The sequence below is a fragment of the Doryrhamphus excisus genome, chromosome 8, assembly GCF_030265055.1.
Source record: "Doryrhamphus excisus isolate RoL2022-K1 chromosome 8, RoL_Dexc_1.0, whole genome shotgun sequence".
Classification (NCBI taxonomy): Eukaryota; Metazoa; Chordata; class Actinopteri; order Syngnathiformes; family Syngnathidae; genus Doryrhamphus; species Doryrhamphus excisus.
The window spans coordinates 15,177,014-15,197,481 of NC_080473.1; the positions used below are offsets into that span (position 1 = coordinate 15,177,014).

The window sequence follows — 20,468 nt, forward strand, 5'->3', positions numbered from 1 at the left end:
ACTGTAGGTCCCTGACAGCTATTTCTGTGGCTTGTAAATAAAAAAGGAACAGTATTACTTACTACTTATTTCTTAGAATTCAATCACTGATGTAGCGGCCTGTGTTCATAAAGTATGTATGTATTAGGTTGATGCACTGCCAATAGTACGTTTATATTTAATACTGTCCCGATGTGATCAATCAATTCAAGCTGTACTGTGTATTTGTTACGGTTACAACTATTTACTTTTGGAGCAACAAGAAGCAAATCAGCAGGTTTTTTTTGTACATCTCAAATTCAAGGACAACTGCTGGTATCACCACGCCCCTCAATGGGAGTACCTTTAGGTTTATAAAGTAATAAACCCCAAAAACTATAACCTCATATTACAAATATACAACATAAGGTGGCCAGAAATATTTCAGTATTGAACAAAGCAAAATTTGTTAACCCTAACCCAGAAATCACTCCACACTATCTTACTTATTGTGTGGAAATATGGGCTAATAACTATAAAAGCAATCTTCACTTGTTAAATGTACTGCAAAAAAAGGCCAGTAAGGATAATTCATAATGCCGCCTACAGAGAACATACTAACTCCTTATTTCTAAAATCACAAATACTTCAACTTGCTGATATACATAGTTCATCTTCAAACAGCTAAAATAATGCATAAGGCTAAAAACAACCAATTAGCTAAAAATGTCATCCAATACTTCTCTACAAGAGAGGAGAAATATGATCTCAGGGAAGAAGTACATTTGAAACACTTCTATGCTAGGACTACGTTATGCTAGCCATAGTATTTCAGTATGTGGAATCAAACTATGGAATGGATTGAGTAAGGAAATCAAACAATGCACAACGATGAGCCAATTCAAGAAACAATACAAGCAGTTGATGTTTGCTAAATACAAGGATGAAGAGTCTTGAACCAGTCATGATGTGCTATATATATCACTATATTGACACGCACTATGGTACCCATTATGGCATTGGATGCTTAAAATTGCATAATGCATTATTAAAAAAAAAAAAAGTAAATGCCCCTGTTTTTTTGCTTTTTTTTTGGTGAATGTATTCGATTAATTCAGTTTATCAGTTGAATTTCTTATGAATAAGATTATTTTATATTTATTTTAAAATATATATATTTAACCACATTTTTTCTCAAGGTTTATTACACATCAACTGAATTGTTTCAAGCTTTTTTGTTTTTTAAATATTGATCTTTTTTAGCATTTAGCTCATGAAATCCAAAAATCCATGTGTCAAAATATTTTCATCAAAACAATTTTGAAAAATGGGATTTACACAGAAATTTCAAACCACCAATGAAAATTATGTTTTGAACCAGTCATGATGTGCTATATATATCACTATATTGACACTTACTCGTACTTTAGTACGAGGTACATTATTTAAAAAAAATAAACATTAAAAAATTAAAAACTATATTTAAAAAAAAACTTGTACTTCGGTATGAGGTACATTATTTAAAAAATAATAAAAATAAAACCTTAAACTGTATTATGGAAAGCAGGAAGTGAACAACAGTTACTGATTGTAAAAGTACCAGATGGAGGGGTAGGATTTAATAAGCTTTGCTTCTTCCTACTCCTTTTGGACATGTGGAACTGGGAACTGATTATGGGATGCACTCAATTGTAATGTGATGCATGTTCAAATGAAATAAAACCATTACCATTACCATTACAATGTTTTACAATGTTTTACAAAATTTTTACCTCTTTGCCATCCTGTGTGTGGGTGCACTCTCCTTGTTCCATGTAAATACTATGCTTTGTCCAGGGATAGGATGATGAATCCTATTGGTTGTTCGTAGCCGCCAGTTAACTCTGACTTAGCCAGGTCCACTCCTCTAACTACAAGGCCTAACTCGCTTCACAACCAGGCAACCGCGTCCTGTTATGGGGAGTTTAGCGTGGCGGATTCCTCCACATATGGCTTCCAGCTTATGGGGACGAGGACAATCCCTTGCGACTGTCCAATGTGCCGAAGCGGCCAGGCATAGAGGAAGAGAGAGAGAGAGAGAGAAGAAATATGCAGCTTGGGCTTTTATTTACTCAAAACCACAGGGATTTGTGTAAACACGGAGGCCAGCTGTCAAAATGCAATTCCCGGCAGAAGTCGATGCAGCAGTGGAGGATCATGGGAAATTATTGGTAATATTAAAATCCTTTGTTACAATGAAAGCATTGCATCTTAGTTTGGGGTAAAATTTCACAAAAATGGCTAAGATGTTAAAAATGTGTCTTTGCTTTTGATGATGTTTCACAATACGGATGCCCTTAATGATGTTTTTTGTTGACATGATAGCTACAAAAATGTAAACTAATCTGCTTCCTGTCTAGGTGGATGTGTATGACGAAGGGTCGTATACCTGTTCCATACAGACAAAGCAGCAGCCTAAGCCCTCATTGGTCTACCTCATTGTACAAGGTAAGCTACATCTACTTGAAAAAAAATGACTTATGTCACTTATATATGTCAAAATTGTAGCATTAATAGCATTGAGCTATAATAATATCCAGTTGATTTACACCAAGCGGCACAGTGATTAAGTGGTTAGTGTGCAGACCTCACAGCTAGGAGACCAGGGTTTGATTCCACCCTCGGTTTTTGCATGTTCTCCCCGTGCATGCGTGGGTTTTCTCCGGGTACTCCGGTTTCCTCCCACATTCCAAAAACATGCTAGGTTAATTGGCGACTCCAAATTGTCTATAGGTATGAATGTGAGTGTGAATGGTTGTTTGTCTATATGTGCCCTGTGATTGGCTGGACACCAGTCCAGGGTGTGAGCGGAAGAAAATGAATGAATGATTTACACCATATATGAACCAAAAACATACAACATAAAGGTTTTAGCATGGATACTGTAGAGTATGGTGGTACTGATGTAAAGCAGAAAGTGGATTCAATCATGATCCAATCTGGATTGGGCCAAAACTATTGTGGATTATGCTAGAAAGAGAAGCCAAACAGGTTGAATTAAAGCTACCAAAATCAGACGAGAACGTCAACCTCAAGATATTGGGAAGATTTTTTTTTTTATGGTTATATCATATCATCCCAATATTTTACTTATGGTAATATAGTTCATATTAAATATATGTTATTGTAAATCAAGGGAATTTATGACAAATTGAACAGTGGTTGGCTGCACGGCGGTCGGGTGGTTAGCGCGCACACCTCACAGCTAGGAGACCAGGGTTCGATTCCACCCTCGGCCATCTCTGTGTGGAGTTTGCATGTTCTCCCCGTGCATGCATGGGTTTTCTCCGGGTACTCCGGTTTCCTCCCACATTCCAAAAACATGCTAGGTTAATTGGCCACTCCAAATTGTCCATAGGTATGAATGTGAGTGTGAATGGTTGTTTGTCTATATGTGCCCTGTGATTGGCTGGCCACCAGTCCACGGTGTACCCCGCCTCTCGCCCAAAGACAGCTGGGATAGGCTCCAGCACCCCCGCGACCCTCGTGAGGAAAAAGCGGTAGAAAATGAATGAACCAAAAACATACAAAATACAGGTTTTAGCATGGATACTGTAGAGTACAGTGGTACTGATGTAAAACAAAAAGTGGATTCAATCCTGATCCAATCTGGATTGGGCCAAAACTGTTGTGGATTCTCGAGAAGAGAAGCCAAACAGGTTGAATTAACTGAAAATATTTAACGGGAATTATGCCAAAAACTGATGGCTACAAAACGTGGCTGGTCAGTGTTTTTTTACACCAATATTTATTAGTTCTCAGATTGTATTTTTGTCAAAATAATACTAAAAACTAAATGATGAGTCGCAATTTCAACACAATGGCTGACCACGGATCTTCTCATGCGCCAATGAATGTGCAATATGAACCATTTATTAGAGTATTCAAAGGTCAATATGCGAATCGATGTCTTTTTCCTAAGATCTATAGCGACAAATTGCCTCATCTTCCTTGACTACATTGTGTCCGATTATTCACTGCTTGATCTTCGGAATGTCCAATGTCTACATCCAGACTCTGTACCAGGAGTCTCATTTATCTCAGCTAATGCAACGGCTACAAGCAAACATTGATTATTTCTTTCATTCCCTGCTCTTTTGTCCGCCGCTGTGCCTCCTCCGACAGTCTCATTCCATTTTATTGCCCTTGTGATGCTGTGCCGTTGTAGCCCGCTACTACGTTTTGTGACATCTTCTCCTCAAAGTAGATTTCTGGGAAGTCTGTGAATATGCTTTTTCCACTGGCATGTTCTTGTAGATAAGCTGCAGTTGAACCGTGGCTACGTCATTCAACAAACGTGCAGCCCAAGCAGCGCAAACGCTTTAATGTTTGGTTGCATTTCACGGCAAAGAATAACACCAGGGCAACTTTACAGTACTTGCAAAGTGGATATTTCATCAAAGGGAGGAAATACTACAGAGATGCAGAAACATTTGCACACTTTTGACCAAATGCCGCGTTTTCGATCTTCACCAAGCAAGTTAAGTTTGTGGTAAAAGGCTTACACACCTGTTTGCCACAGTACAGTAAATGCCCCTGGTTTTTTTTGTCGAATGTATTTGATTAATTCAGTTTATCAGTTGAGTTTTATATGAGTAAGATTATTTTAATTTATTTTAAAATATATATATATTTAACCACATTTTTTCTCAAGGTTTATTACACATCAACTGAACTGTTTCAAGCTTTTTTTTTTAATATTGATCTTTTTTAGCATTTCGCTCATAAAATCCAAAAATCCACGTGTCAAAAAAATGTAATATTTCATCAAAACAATTTTAAAAAATGGGATTTACACAGAAATTTCAAACCATCAATGAAAATTATGTTATGATTATAACATGTTATGTTATGATGTGCTATATATATTACTATATTGACAGTTACTATAGTACCCATTATGTCATTGGATGGTCATATCACAGAGTACTTCGGTACGAGGTACATTATTTAAAAAAAAAATGTAATTAAAAAATTAAAAAATATATTAAAAAAAACTCGTACTTCGGTATGAGGTACATTATTTAAAAAAAATAAATAAAAAAAAAACCTTAAACTGTATTATGGAAAGCAGGAAGTGAACAAATGTAACAGTTAGTGATTGTAAAAGTACCAGATGGAGGGGTAGGATTTAATAAGCTTTGCTTCTTCCTACTCCTTTTGGACATGTGGAACTGGGAACTGATTATGTGATGCACTCAATTGTAATCTGATCAAATGACCATTACCATAATTATGTTTTAATTACTGTATATCATCAATACTTTGAGGCTCCTTTTGCACGAATCACTACCAGTTACTAGTGGTTTGGGCACTGGGGGCAGGTGCCAGGTCATGTTGGAATATGATGGAAGCATGAAGTGCTGCAAGATTTCCTGGTAAAACGCTGCATTGACTCGGCTCTCAATAGAATAGAGCATTGTTTTCCAAAGCAGAATAATAAAACCCTAACCTCTTTGGAAGGTGGCTTAGTGCGACCCTTGAACATCACATGACAAAATCTAAAGCTGTACCACGATGAAAGTCAATTAAACCTCCATTCTTCTTTTAATGACTTTCAGTATGCTGTCGGTGTCAAACGTAGCCCCCAGTAATGGACCCGGTTGCAGGCTCACATAACCAAAGTTGACAATTTTCAGCTCGCAGGGATGGCAAAATAATTGGAAAACAAATGATCAGACAAAGCAAATTTGCTGTACGGGGAAAAAGTGGTGAACTGGACAAGGCTCGGATGAGAAAGCACCAGGGGTCACGATGCATGACTTGAATCTTCATATCATAGCATGTGCTCCGACCGGTACAATTACGTTTTTATTAAACATGGACCAAGTTCATCAAATGACTACTGTGTGTGTGTGTGTGTGTGCGTGTGTGTGTGTGTGCGTGTATGCAGGCATATTCAAATAGATGAATGAGTTTATGCAATGGAAAAGGATCAACCTTTGACACTTGGACAGTCACCCGGTAAAATAACCATGAAGAGATGTTGTCCGTGTGCAATGTGAATAATCTGTCATTCTATTCACTTTTAAAAGTAAATTATTATGTTTATAACTGTCTCTTATCGTGGAACCGCGGTTTTCGTTTGCCTCAGTTTTAGTAGAATACATTTTTCGACTAATATTATTTCCAAAAATATGTCTCAGTCTAGACTGTCCCTGTTATTGTACGGCCAGACTTTTATTCTAGTTTAGTGATTTAGTTTCTGTGAAGAATAGGACACCATAGACAGATTAGTTCCATGAGTTTGCCATGACTTGTAATTGTTTTATTTACTTTTGTATTTATTTCTGTATTTATTATTTTTATGTTTTTTTTTTTGTGGGGTGGGGGTTGTATTTATTTTTGTATCTCAACCCAACCGCTCGAGACAAATAGCCGCCCCACAGAGTCTGGGTTTTGTCCAAGGTTTCCCAGAGGTTTTTTCCTGTGAACTTCATGTGTAAAGTGCCATGAGAAAACGGCTGTTGTGATTTGACGTTATATAAATAAAGTTGAATTGTCTATATGTGCCCTATGATTGGCTGGCCACCAGTCCAGGGTGTACCCCGCCTCTCGCCCGAAGACAGCTGGGATAGGCTCCAGCAACCCCCGCGACCCTCGTAAAAAAAAGCGGTAGAAAATGAATGAATGAATGAATTGAAATACAACGCACGCCGACCGATGAATAACTCGGTATCTGTCTCGTTCTTACTCTTATAGAGTCTTCAAAAAAGTGATATCATTTATCCATTTCATTCATAATTTCTCTTTTGCTTTCAACAAGTCAAATATTTCAGTAATGGCGGTCATGTTGAATTTACAGTACAATCATCTGTACTGCTTTATTTATCTGAACCATTTCTCAGCAGCATTCTTTTTATTTGTCTGCCTAATACTGCACCACAATCAAACTTGTGTATCAAATTGTGATCCAATTTCCGTGTTTTTTTTTTAATTCCTTGATTAGCTGATTTTATTCAGCATGTCTTTAAATCTTGTATTCACTGACCTTTTCTGAGATTATTTGATTAAGATATCGAAATATTGCTGATTTAATTTCAATTAATTTAAATGTACTATTGTTCTTGTCAAACACAGAACAGGGCAGCAAATACAATTCATTATCATCATACTGTTGACGTCCCAGTTTGTTATTTTTTTAGTTTTGTCTTTACGTTTTTGTAACCAAATGTTGCTTCACAATCCATTCTAACTCTTGTAACGGTGTGGTCTTTAAGAAACTAAAACATTCTAAAGTGCGGCTTCCCGTAATGCGGGTGTTGCCTCGCTCGTGCAGACAAGTGTGTGGCTGTGTGATTGTGTGCATACCCTTCTCAGCTGTCTGGCCAAGGAAGTGAAGTGACCTTTTAAGAATCATCATGGGAACCTTTCAGTGAGGCTTTTGAAGCCACTTCCCTTGTTTCTTTTTTTTCCGTTTTTTAAACTTGTGCAGCCATTTGGGCAAGTCGTATTGTTAATTCAAATACCCTTACATGCACATACACATTCGCTCTATGTGTTGAAAAATGTGACGTATCGCCTCTGTTGCATAGTCTGTGTTTAACTTTATTCATTCATTCATTCATTTTCTACCACTTATCCTCACACCCTGGACTCGATTGGTCACCAGCCAATCACAGGGCAAATATAGACAAACAACCATTCACACTCACATTCATACCTATGGACAATTCTCCATGTTTTTGTACTGTTTATGCCGCAGATGTTTTTGTTACCTATAATACGGACCAAGCCTGACGGTGCAGGTATCGATTGTTTTCTCATCACATACATACTAGACAGAATATTAGTTGTTTTGCTACAGGCCAAATGTGTTTATTTGACATAAGATTAGATTTTAGGTGGTCCCTCCTTATTCCTTATTAGGAGGAATCAATGAAGCCTTGACTTACTAAAAAGAAACTCCTCAATAGTAAGCTCTCTCTCCAGCCTTCCATTGAAGATGACATATTTTTACTGAATGTCAAGGACGTTCCAACCGCTGACCTAGCCTTGAACAAGAATTTTACATGATGACTAATTGCCAATGGCTCTATTATACACTGTAACAATGTCAGTGACAGCACCGTGAGAATTTTTAACCATCCATCATTTCACTGTAATTAAAACGCATACCATCACACTGTTGAAAAAAATGTACTCATAGTACATCAATGGTCTCATATCCTCACGAGGGTCGCGGGCATGCAAGGGCAAGAGGCGGGGTACACCCTGGACTGGTGGCCAGCCAATCACAGGGCACATATAGACAAACAACCATTCACACTCACATTCATACCTATGGATAATTTGGAGTCGCTAATTAACCTAGCATGTTTTTGGAATGTGGGAGGAAACCGGAGTACCCGGAGAAAACCCATACACTCCATACGAAGATGCCCGAGGGTGGAATTGAACTTGGGTCTCCTAGCTGTGTGGCCTGCACGCTAACTACTCGGACACTGTGCAACCTTATTTGAAAACATCTTTTAACCAGAAAACCCACTCATGCACGGGGAGAACATGCAAACTCCACACAGAGATGACCGAGGGTGGGGAAAGACAAAATAAGAAGCCCAAAAGTTACCACTTCCACACAAAATAAGAGGAGAACTCATTATTTTTCTACCGCTTATCCTCACGAGGGTCGCGGGGGGGTGCTGGAGCCTATCCCAGCTGTCTTCAGGCAAGAGGCTGTGCACACCCTGGACTGGTGGCCAGCCAATCACAGGGCACATATAGACAAACAACCATTCACACTCACATTCATACCTATGGACAATTTGGAGTGGCCAATTAACCTAGCATGTTTTTGGAATGTGGGAGGAAACCGGAGTACCCGGAAAAAACCCACACACGCACAGGGAGAACATGCAAACTCCACACAGATAGCCCGAGGGTGGAATCGAACTCAGGTCTAATAGCTGTATGGCCTGCACGCTAACCACTAGGACACCGTGCAGCCTCTTCGATCATCAATAATTCAAAATCACAGTGACACAATATTATGTGACAGTTGCAATAAAACAAAAAATAAATAAAAATTTCCACGTGCGTACTTCAGTCAAGCTAGGACATATTTAATTTGGGTCATTGGTAGTGTAAAGGTTCACGTAGCCGGCGTTCTTGCAGCCGGTGCTGGATCAAGTCCCATTCCATTTGCTGTTTACAATGGCCTTATCATTGTCTAGCAAACCGTCCAGAGTGTAGTCCTCCTTTCTTTCCATGTCAGATGGGATAGACCAGTCTCCCCTGTGCCTCAAAACAAAGCATGAATTGATTGGTTTATTTACCAGTAATCTAATGTGTCCATTTATTTTTTATTTTTGTCAAGATGCAGTGTGTTACCTTTTTGGTGTTATATGCATGTACTGAAAAGCAATACTTGCATAAGAAGTAGAGGCATCTCGGCTCATTATGCCAGAGTGAAGACCAACAGCTCGGCACAGCCATATTCATAAAGCCTCGGGGGGGAAAGGGTTCCACACAGATTTCCCTCCTATCGTTGAACTCTCATAATGAAACTCCTTGAAGTTTTAATGAAAGCAACAATTCACTATTCCCCGTTCCTCCTTCGTCCTCGAGCATATACTGAAAAATATAACTACAAACCTCTTTAATCTTCTTTATGCTGGGCTGCAAGAGGTCCCCTCATGCATTTAAATGGGACCTTCCGTGGACACACATGATAACAGCGGTTTTGACAATGGCTGTGCGTGAACCACTACGCTTTTATTTTCAATCAACTTGCCATCTTTGACACTTCCATTTGCTTTTTATTCCTCACACTCTCTTTGTGAACTCACCAGTGTCATTTCCCAGCGTTTTTCTTTCCTGTCCGACACTCGGACACCGCACCGCACGGTCAAGATGCTCCTCACCCATCTGCATGTCTGTTGAAGAGAGATGGAGTGGCACAGTAGAGCATCACCTTACCCGCACCTCTAGGGAGGAAGTTCAAACGTTTAATGTCTGAAATTAAACAGTAAAGGTCACACCATTGTGTTGTGGGGGTGGGTGGCACAGTTGTAAGAGTGAAACCATTTTTACCTCGACGTTGTGCTTTTTAGTGTTACTCCCTGGTGTGTCTTAATAGAATCCTGAATGCTTTTATCCTGTGCCTTTACTGTAGATTGTAAAAGTCACCTATTTTTATGTACTGGTATATTCTAGTGCAGGGGTCTCAAACTCAATTTACCTGAGGGCCACTGGAGCTAGGGTCTGGGCAAGGCTGGGCCGCATCAGGTTTTCAAAAAAAAAAAACGCATTTATTAAAAACAGAAAAATATACAAACTTTTTCAGTGCTTTGGTTCCGATTTTCTACAATAAAAGTTCTGATAAAACATTCCACTGTTCTCAAATATCTTACTTTTTATTTTCCTGCACAAAATAAGATGAAAATAAATAAACAAATCAAGAATATAGGAAATTAATAAATCAGTAATAAATATAATGATAATAATAATAAAACGGCAAATAATAAAAACTCAAGAAACCACATACGTATAGTTGGTGGGTAGACAAATGATTTTTTTCAGATTAAAATGAACAAAGCATTATTAGAGCCCTGTAGACATGACAAAACACGACTATAGTCACATTTATACTCTTTTTATTTACAACATATTGCGCAACTGCAGGGTCTTGAGACACATGCTAACTCGCAAACTAGAGAGCTAGCGACCTAAACGGTAGCCTTCAAGTTATTTCCTTTAAACTTAAATCGCCAAAAACTTACCACTTCCACACGGATAGGGAGGATCACTATAAACAGTTATTTAACCTTTAACATGAACATTAATCAAACGTAATAATTTTTTCTGGGTACATGATACCATACAGCATCCATATCAAACTTGCGCGGGCCGCACTAACATTAAACTTTCATATCAAGGCGAGGGCCTCAAACCACATGTTTGAGACCCCTGTTCTAGTGCATGTTTTGTGCAGGAAGTGCTTGCAAGTGCTGGTCATGTCATCGTCTGGTATTTCAGGTCAATTCTACAGCTAAGCTAGGAAAGGACTAACGGTTAAATGTGCAGTGCACTTTTTCTATTATTTACAAGCATGGAAGATTTAATTCTCATTGACAAGTATTAAAATGGAGTTTACGTGTAATTGTCACTGTTAATCTTATCATCTTATCATCCCTGGCGAGGGGACTTGACTTTAACCTGTGCGCCTCAGGTCACATGCTGCATTCTTAACCACTTGCACACAGTTGCCAGAAACCTCGCCTGCCAAAACTGACGCTCAAACCCCCGGACACCAAGATAAGATGGTCACCTAACCGACTCTACCGATTGTGTTTACATGACAGCGTGCAGGTTGCACTTGACCGGCTCGTCTACATGTGTAGATGTCTGCCGTGTCATTTAGTTCCAATGCAACCTCAACAAAGCTGATGTAGCGTTTCACTTTGCAGGTATACATTTGCATGTGTTATTTTAATATTTTTGTTTTAGTATCGGAGTGGGTCAATTAAAAAATATGTAATGCAGCAATATTGTAGTCAGGCATTAGTCAAGGGTACACCCTGGACTGGTGGCCAGCCAATCCCAGGGCACATATAGACAAACAACCATTCACACCCACATTCATACCTATGGACAATTTGGAGTGGCTAATTAACCTAGCATGTTTTTGGAATGTGGGAGGAAACCGGAGTACCCGGAGAAAACCCACGCATGCACGGGGAGAACATGCAAACTCCACATAGACATGGCCGAGGGTGGAATTGAACTCGGGTCTCCTAGCTGTGAGGTCTGCATGCTAACCACCCGTCCGTTGTGCAGCTAACCACTGTTCAATTTAAATTCCCTTGATTTACAATAACATAAAGATATATTTAATATAAACTATATTACCATAATTACAATATCGGGATCATTCATTACATTTATACAGTGTACAAAAAAAAAAAACCTTCCCAATAGCTTGAGGTTGACGTACTCGTCTGATTTTGGAGCAGCATTTCCAATAAAGGTGACTGGAATTATTAGATTACATTCATCTTCAGAACCCTCCCCTTCTCTCTTCAATTGCCATTGTTCACTTGTGACACAATGTGGCTTTATGCCCTAAAAATGCCTCACAAACTTATTACATGTATTTAACAAATTTAATTCCAGTAACAAATTGTGATTATGCAGCATATTAACTTGTTTTTCAGCTTGCTGCAAGTTTTGAGGCCAGATTGACTGTCGAAGTGATTCGTTATCTAAACTAGTATTTATGTTCTAGTATTCAGCACATAATGTAACCATGGGGCGTAGAACAAAGTTTTTAAATCTTAACGCTTGTATTGGTACATGTAAATAATACATTATACATCACATATTTAGAAATTATTAGACTTCATGTGGCAAAAACAGCCTCAATTTTTAACCAAAAAAATGAGAGAATTTGCATATGTTAGTAGCAAAGACCCTCTCTAATAAGTCAGTCATCTCTCAGCCCCAAGCAGCAGCCTGTTATCACATAAATGCAGCAAAGAATTGAATATGAAAAAGTCCTCTTGGTGGGTCTTCAAGAGTTGGCAATAGTTGGCTCCAGCCTGGCCGCTGTGGTAAATAGCATATGGGCTTGTTATATCTCTTCTGAGCCAGAAAACTCTCCCCTAACCCCAAGCACCGTGTTGCTCATTAGTTCAAGCCAAAGCCGAGAAGCAGTTGCAGATGGAAAACAAGAGACTGAGAAGAGTGGCAGTAATGAGGCAGGAGATGGAGGAGATGGAGTGACAGCAGACTAAACCGGTGGAAAAAAAAAATGCAAGGCGGGGATCTGCCAGACGGTGAAATAGACACACCGAGGTTAGCCGTGGTCGGCCCTCACCAGCCGCTAATACTTAAAAAAAATATTCATTTTTTGTCTACGTTACTGGGCTGCAGTTAACAAAAGATAATTGACAATCCATATGGAAAACATTTCTTTACTTTTTATTGTGCATTCTAGCACAGGAAAACATTGTTATGTTATGTATTGTTATAATAATACAGTAAACCTCGGATATATCGGATTCAATTGTTCCCACTGGTTTTGTCCGATATAAGCGAAATCCGTTATATGCGTATACCGGAAAATGTCCGCTTTACGCATATATCGGATTTATATCCGGTATATGCGTAAATCGGATTTTATCCGTTATAAAAAGGCACTTCCTTGACTATGTTTCCAATGTACCTGGACGCGCAGGCAACGCTGCAAACGCTGCAAATGACGTCGTATAGCGGCCTGTCACGATTCGGCGAATCGGAGCGCCACAATGCGGCTATCCGATATATGCGAGGGAAATTTAATGGAAATGCATTGGAACGGGACTGGAGATTTTGTCCGAAATAGGCGAAATCCGTTATAAAAAATCCGATATATGCAATGAATTTTTATTGGAAATGCATTCCAGAAACAATGGTTATTTTTTATCTGTCCGTTGTGAGCAAATTTCCGATATATCCAAGTCCGATATATCCGAGGTTTACTGTAATATATAAATATATTATTGTTATAATAATATTGACGTATTACGTCATGTTCTCTGATTGGTTTATCGTTGCCAGCCTACGTATTATGTTCCTGTGTCAGTGGGAAGTCAATCAATCAAACTTAGCGCTTATGAAAGTAGCACAATTTTTTTTTTTTACTGATTTTAGAACTCACTGCAGGCATAAGGCGCACTGGATTATTTGTTGATTTTTGGGAAAATTCAAGGCTTTTAAGTCCGCCTTATAGCGCAATGTATATTTCTCCTGCATCGGAATTGAACTGCCTTATAATTCCTTCATCACACACTTTGTCAGCCTCTCTCTTTCTCTTTTGTGTGTGTCACTTAACCGTTGGTTTGTGCTGTCCTCTTCTTCATGCAGTATTATTGCACTATTTCACTTGTACTTCTGTATAAGTGACAAGAATAAAGGACTACATCGCAGTAGTCCAGCCTTTTGAAACCCGTTGCTGAGAGTGGTAGTAAAATCCACTGGCGGACTCGAGCTCGATCGAAAGCTGCATTATATGCATTTTTCCATGTGTTTTTCTTGGTGGGGCATGACATGCAAAACGACTGTTCTGAAGCATATGAGATGTTGCAAAATTAGAACGTGACCATAAATTAGCAACAGGATTCAAAACGCGACAAAAAAGCTGCACCTTTTACAGTACAATGACATTATTTTTCCTTACAGCTTTTGTTTTGGCTTTCATTAGATCGTGTAGGAGAGTGTTTATGTAAGTGCACTAAATTGACATTTGAATTTGAATAATTAAGAGGATTTAAAAAAAGCAGGTCTCCAGTGCAGTAGAAAAGGGAAATACAAATGTAAATGAAGTGAAAGTATAATAAATGGCAGGCTTACAGGCGACAATGTAGTAGATGGAATAGCAGCAGCAATGACACAACTGGAGGCTGCACATGTGTATTGTTGTGTGTGTGTGTGTGTGTGTGTGGTGCACCGTGAGTGTGTCAGGTACTCGGGCCCGAAACAGCTGTTCATTACTTTCCACACAGTCGGAATTAACAATAGTTGAGAGTGTACAAACAAAGACTCTTTTCAACATTACACTAAAAGCCTTTCTGGACTTTTTCACCCTGTACATCATCAAATGACACCCACACACACTCACAAAAATACACACTGTATGTACTATAAAACTGGTGTTTGTTTTTTTATTTGTTGTTGTGTGTTTTCTGGCTGGAAATGACTGATAATCAAGAAAAGTATTGTTGGAGATTTAATATACTTTTTTTTACTTTGCAAAAGTAAGAGGCAGAATTGAAGCGTAACAAAGGATTTACAACATTTAACATGTGTCTATTAAATACTCTGAGTAGAGCAGGGGTCTCAAACACGCGGCCCGTGGGCCAAATGTGGCCCGCAGGACACTAGTTTGAGGCCCCGCCTTGATATGAAAGTTTAATGTTAGTGCGGCCCCGCGCAAGTTTGATATGGATGCTGTATGGTATCATGTACCCAGAAAAAATGATTACGTTTGATTCATGTTCATGTTAAAGGTTAAATAACTGTTAATAGTTATCCTCCCTATCCGCGTGGAAGTGGTAAGTTTTTGGCTATTTAAGTTTAAAGGAAATAACTTGAAGGCTACCATTTAGGTCGCTAGCTCTCTAGTTTGCAAGTTAGCATTTGTCTCAAGACCCTGCAGTTGCGCAATATTTTGTAAATAAATAAATTTTAATCTGAAAAAAATAATTTGTCTACCCACCAACTATATGTGGTTTCTTAAGTTTTTATTATTTGCCGTTTTATTATTATTATTATATTTATTTATTATTGATTGATTGATTTTCTTTATTCTTGATTTGTTTATTTATTTTTCATCTTATTTTGTGTAGAAAAATAAAAATTAAGATATTTGAGAACAGTGGAATGTTTTATCAGAGCTTTTCTTGTAGAAAATCGGAACAAAATCAGTGAAATGCCCGATGTATAGACTTGATCGATGCTGTCATAGACACAGTCACCAATACAAAATTAAATTAAAATAAACAAATAACAAAAATTAAATACATTTTTCCCATAAGAAACAATGCACATCCAATTCATCATTTCATTTTATAGAGAATAATTATAGTTTAACATGCACTTTTTTTCATGCCATACTGGGTTACTTTGCAATCGTGCTCAGTAAAAAAACATTTGAATGAAAAGCACTTGAATGCCTCATCAGTACAAGCCGTGCAGTACTTTCATCATGTTGATTTGCAGTGATCATGACTGGTTATTGGTTCATTTAACCTCACTAATCAGTAATTGGCCTCCAAGCAGTGATCATGTGAAGCCTTATAGACGATTAACACACAGACGGACTAATGAAACATCGTATTTGCGAGTGGCTGCCGCTGTGCAGTTGGCTAGAAAGCGGCCTGAAACTGCTGAAGAACAAAGATTTTCAAGAATTGCTCAGCAATGGCAGCCGTTGCAGGAAATCGGGATTGTTTAGACAACTTTTCCGCCTCCCACCGAAAGTTGGCTTGAACTTCTTGGCAAAGCCTCTGCACTCTGTTAATGTCAAGCTTCAAGTGGAAAGTTTCTCTTGAGGAACTTTTACAATTTATCACAGCAAGATAAAGCTAAGGAGATATTTCTTTAAAGTGAAGTTGTTGTTTTTTTTTTATTTATATATTTTTTTAATGCAATAGAAAGTAACGTGTGCGTGATATAAAATAATTGACAGTCTCATTTTTCAAATGTCACTTTGTGCATTCAGTGCATGGAAATGTATGGGGTCCTAAATCTTTCAGAAATACGTCGTGCACTCGTATCCGCGCCTCAAGCAGACTTTAGTCATCAGTCCCTTATCTCTTACTGCTTTTGAAAATCTTTTGAAATCATCACACGCCGTGCTGCTGCTCGCGGCGATGGTTACGGTTAGGATGCGGGAGAGGTACTCGTACATTTCTCTCTGTCAACACTTCCCTCATCGACCTTGCTCCTCTCATGTCTGATTTGCAAGGGTTTGCGCAGAGGTGGACGGGCTCGGTGACATTGCAAGATCATCCGAGCTTGTTCTCCGGTAGCAATGTCAATCCGGCTCTCCGGCCTTTGCGTTCAGACTCCCTCTCACTGTTTGTGTATTGTTTGTGTAGCAGCAGAACAGATACCCCGAGGCCTCAGATCAAACAGATTGCTGCTTCTCTGTATTTTTCATTTGCTAGAATCATACTGTTAGTTCCAGAAGTATGTAGTGATGTACAGTTTAGGATTTTTCCCGATGCACCGACCACCAAAACGGTGGCGTACTGGATGCTTGACATGGTAGTCAAATATCCGAATGTCAAACTACTTGTGCATGTGCATTAAATACTAATACAATCCAAATCCGCCTAGTGATTATGTACAATACAAACAATATAGGACATTTTATCAACACGAGGTGTCACCGATACTTTGATTTACAATTCAATGCAGATTTTTGCTTACCAATTTGTTTTCCTCTGACAAAAAAGTCCTTGATAAGGCCTGAGTGTAAAAAATTAGCACTTTTATTTTAGCTTTCATATCAATCTCTTCTTTGCTTCTGGGCATTTTTCCTCTACCTTTGACCTTAACTGGGCTAAGAGCGTGATTTATAGCTTCTACTGTCTCTTGACCTTGAATACTCAAGCTTCCCTGTTAGTTGCTTGGCACCTGATCATCATTTCATCGTTTAAAATAAACAAGTATGCACGATTAATTAGTGCTATCCAGAGATTAATTAATTATATTTATTTTGATGTGAAGCAAAGCCGGCATATAAGTCTATCTTTATCAGTGGTGCTATCGGGTAATTTTTTAAATCAAAATTTTGCATTAGTTGCACAGACCACTCTCACATGATCCGACATTTTCATGTCTCCTCGCCGCTCCTCGCTTTGCCCTCCCAACTAAAGTGAGAGAATATTAGCTTATGCTAAACAAGCACAAACGCCCGTGATTTATAGCTTCTACTGTCTCTTGACCTTGAATGGTCCAGCTTCCCTGGTAGTTGCTTGGCACCTGGTCATCATTTCATCGTTTAAAATAACCAAGTATGCACGATTAATTAGTGCTATGCAGAGATTAATTAATTAGATTTAGATACTTTAATGTGAATCAAAGCCGGCGTATAAGTCTATCTTTATCAGTGGTGCTATCGGGTCATTTTTTAAATCAATATTTTTGCATTCGTTGCACGTCTCCTGGCCGCTCCTCGCTTTGCCCTCCCAACTAAAAGTGAGAGAATATTAGCTTATGCTAAACAAGCACAAACGCAATGATAGCCTATAATTGTCCATCTAAGGATTTGAATGACCATTTTGAAGTTAGAGATTAAACAGTAGATTAACGTGAATTAAAAATGTTCAATGTAACAGTAATTAATTAGTGCACTAATTTGACACCCCATACTATTAATGACTGGCCAGCAAATCTACTTGTTAACAAAATATCATTTTCAACACCTTGAATCTTTTAAATGTAATTATGCAAACATAAGTACTGTAATATTGCAGTGACTGCATATGCAATTGTAAACAAGTAGTATTATTAAAATCTGAGTACTGACTACAAACACCATAGTCAATGTGATAAGTGCTTTTAATGTACTTTTTTAGAAAAAAAGCTTTTTCAGCTGACCTTGTATTAAAGCGAGCAGGTACTGTATTGTAATTGGCAGTAAAGCTTGTGAGCACTAAAAGCCAAAGAGCTGCAACTGCTTTCTTCCGATTATCGTCTAATGATTTCAAATTAGATGAACATAATTGCATAGCTATACTCCACTTGCTGCCACATCACTCCTGAAAATGTCACATTGATAGCCAGCGGGGGGTAGATGTAGGAGGGGGACGGGAGCGTCGGGTGGAAGAAAAATGAAAGCATGAAAATAAGGCCAACATTTAAGAGACTGAATTTCCATCATAGCTGTGATTTTGTCTGTTTTTGCTTGAATGATAAAAAAAAATAAAAAATCTACAAAGGTTGTTTTATCTGCAGCCATGTTGGCGTCTGGTCTTATTTCATGTTCAATATCTCATCTCAAATATTTTAGACAACAACATGTCAACATATTTTTAAATTGGCTCACTGATATCTTGAAGATACAGTACATTACCTTGGAATAAATTGGTCAGCATGGGCCAAGAAATTCATATTGAGAGAAAAAGTGGGTACAAAACACGGTGATACTGTTTTTTGTTGTTTCAATCACTGAAGAAAATTGTCTATTCACACAGACTGAAGTAGTACTGACAGTATACATATTGTACACTCACCACAGGAATGCCTGTCATGTACATTTCTGGCCCTGATTAATTTATTATATGATTTTACAACATTTCATCTATAAGTCATCTCCTATTTTTAGAGAACAAGACTTTTGTCCACAGGTTTTAATTCTTTTACATTTATACAGGGTCAAAGTTATGAATACATGGTCATATTAATATTCAGGTTGATGTAAAACCCACTTGGAGCCATAAAACCAATTTTACCGCTAAATTGAAGGTAACGCTACATACAATATTTATACATATTGTCACGATCCTTTTCTGTCATCTAGCAATTAATTATGTTTCTTAAGCCTTCTCCACCAATTTTGGTCGTCACCGGCTCCATCCGGCCGATGACTTCCTTATATGGGCGTGTCCGGGTACAAGCCGTACAAGCTGAGTGGGACCAATCACAGCGGGGTGGGCGTGCCCAGAGGTGCACCATGGTGGAATAAATTAAAACAAACCATTTTAGAAATCCCAAGGAAATACGGCTGGGATCGGTGCAGATTCTGGAAGATCTTGAAAGCTTTCTGTGTGGGTTATTGCGTGTAGCTGCTCTATAGGTGTGTGCTGAAAAGAAGCACATTAGGTCCCCTTTAATACAAATGTTTATTTCAATGCTCAACATGGAAAAGATGGCAACAAAAACAAAAACATCTCATTTAAACAAAAGAGTCCAATCTGATTATCAACAAAAAAATTACCCAACCAAATAAAAAATTCAAATGTGCAAAACTAAAAGAAAAGCAGCAGTTTTTGGCTCATGTTTAGTGAAGATTGGCATTTAGAAACAATGTTCCACACCTGTAGTCTGGTAGATGGTAGATGGTAGCAATTTTCTTTCAGCATCTCTCGTCTTCGTCTCTCTTGTACGTTTACCCCCTGCTGTGTGCGTAACCTCTCCCTCCCCCATCTGCTTCGTGCCGACACATATGGGACCACACATGCATTGTGCACAGCAGAAGGACGAGAAAATAATTTCCCGTTTGCAAAATGTGCATGCTCTCAGTTTAAATGTTTAAAAATTTGCACTTTTACTCTCCAAAATGTTGACAAGCTTCTACTAGTTCAAGAAAAAAATGTCTTGTGAATGATAATTAATTAATTAATTAATAACACAATAAACTAGCAGAAGGACGAGAAAATAATTTGCCATTTGCAAAATGTTCTCAATTTAAATGTTTAAAAATGTACACTTTTACTCTCCAAAATGTTGACAAGCTTCTACTAGTTCAAGAAAAAAATGTCTTGTGAATGATAATTAATTAATAACACAATAAATGAGCAGAAGGACGAGAAAATAATTTGCCATTTGCAAAATGTTCTCAATTTAAATGTTTAAAATTTTACACTTTTACTCTCCAAAATGTTGACAAGCTTCTACTAGTTCAAGAAAAAAATGTCTTGTGAATGATAATTAATTAATTAATTAATTAATAACACAATAAATGAGCAGGAGGACGAGAAAATAATTTGCCGTTTGCAAAATGTTCTCAATTTAAATGTTTAATAATTTACACTTTTACTCTCCAAAATGTTGACAAGCTTCTACTAGTTCAAGAAAAAAATGTCTTGTGAATGATAATTAATTAATTAATAACACAATAAATGAGCAGAAGGATGAGAAAATAATTTGCCGTTTGCAAAATGTTCTCAATTTAAATGTTTAAAAATGTACACTTTTACTCTCCAAAATGTTGACAAGCTTCTACTAGTTCAAGAAAAAACATGTCTTGTGAATGTTAAGTA

The 20,468-nt window shown here is 38.0% G+C and overlaps 1 protein-coding gene across 4 annotated transcripts in view; it reads left to right on the forward strand.

The window, feature by feature from the left end:
• Positions 1–20,468, forward strand: part of lsamp (limbic system associated membrane protein) — a 282,520-nt gene that overhangs the window by 227,644 nt on the left and 34,408 nt on the right. For all 4 annotated transcript variants that reach the window (XM_058080762.1, XM_058080763.1, XM_058080761.1 and 1 more), the window contains one exon: positions 2,358–2,445. In XM_058080762.1, coding sequence (XP_057936745.1) covers positions 2,358–2,445 — 88 coding nt within the window. The remainder of the gene's footprint in view (positions 1–2,357; positions 2,446–20,468) is intronic.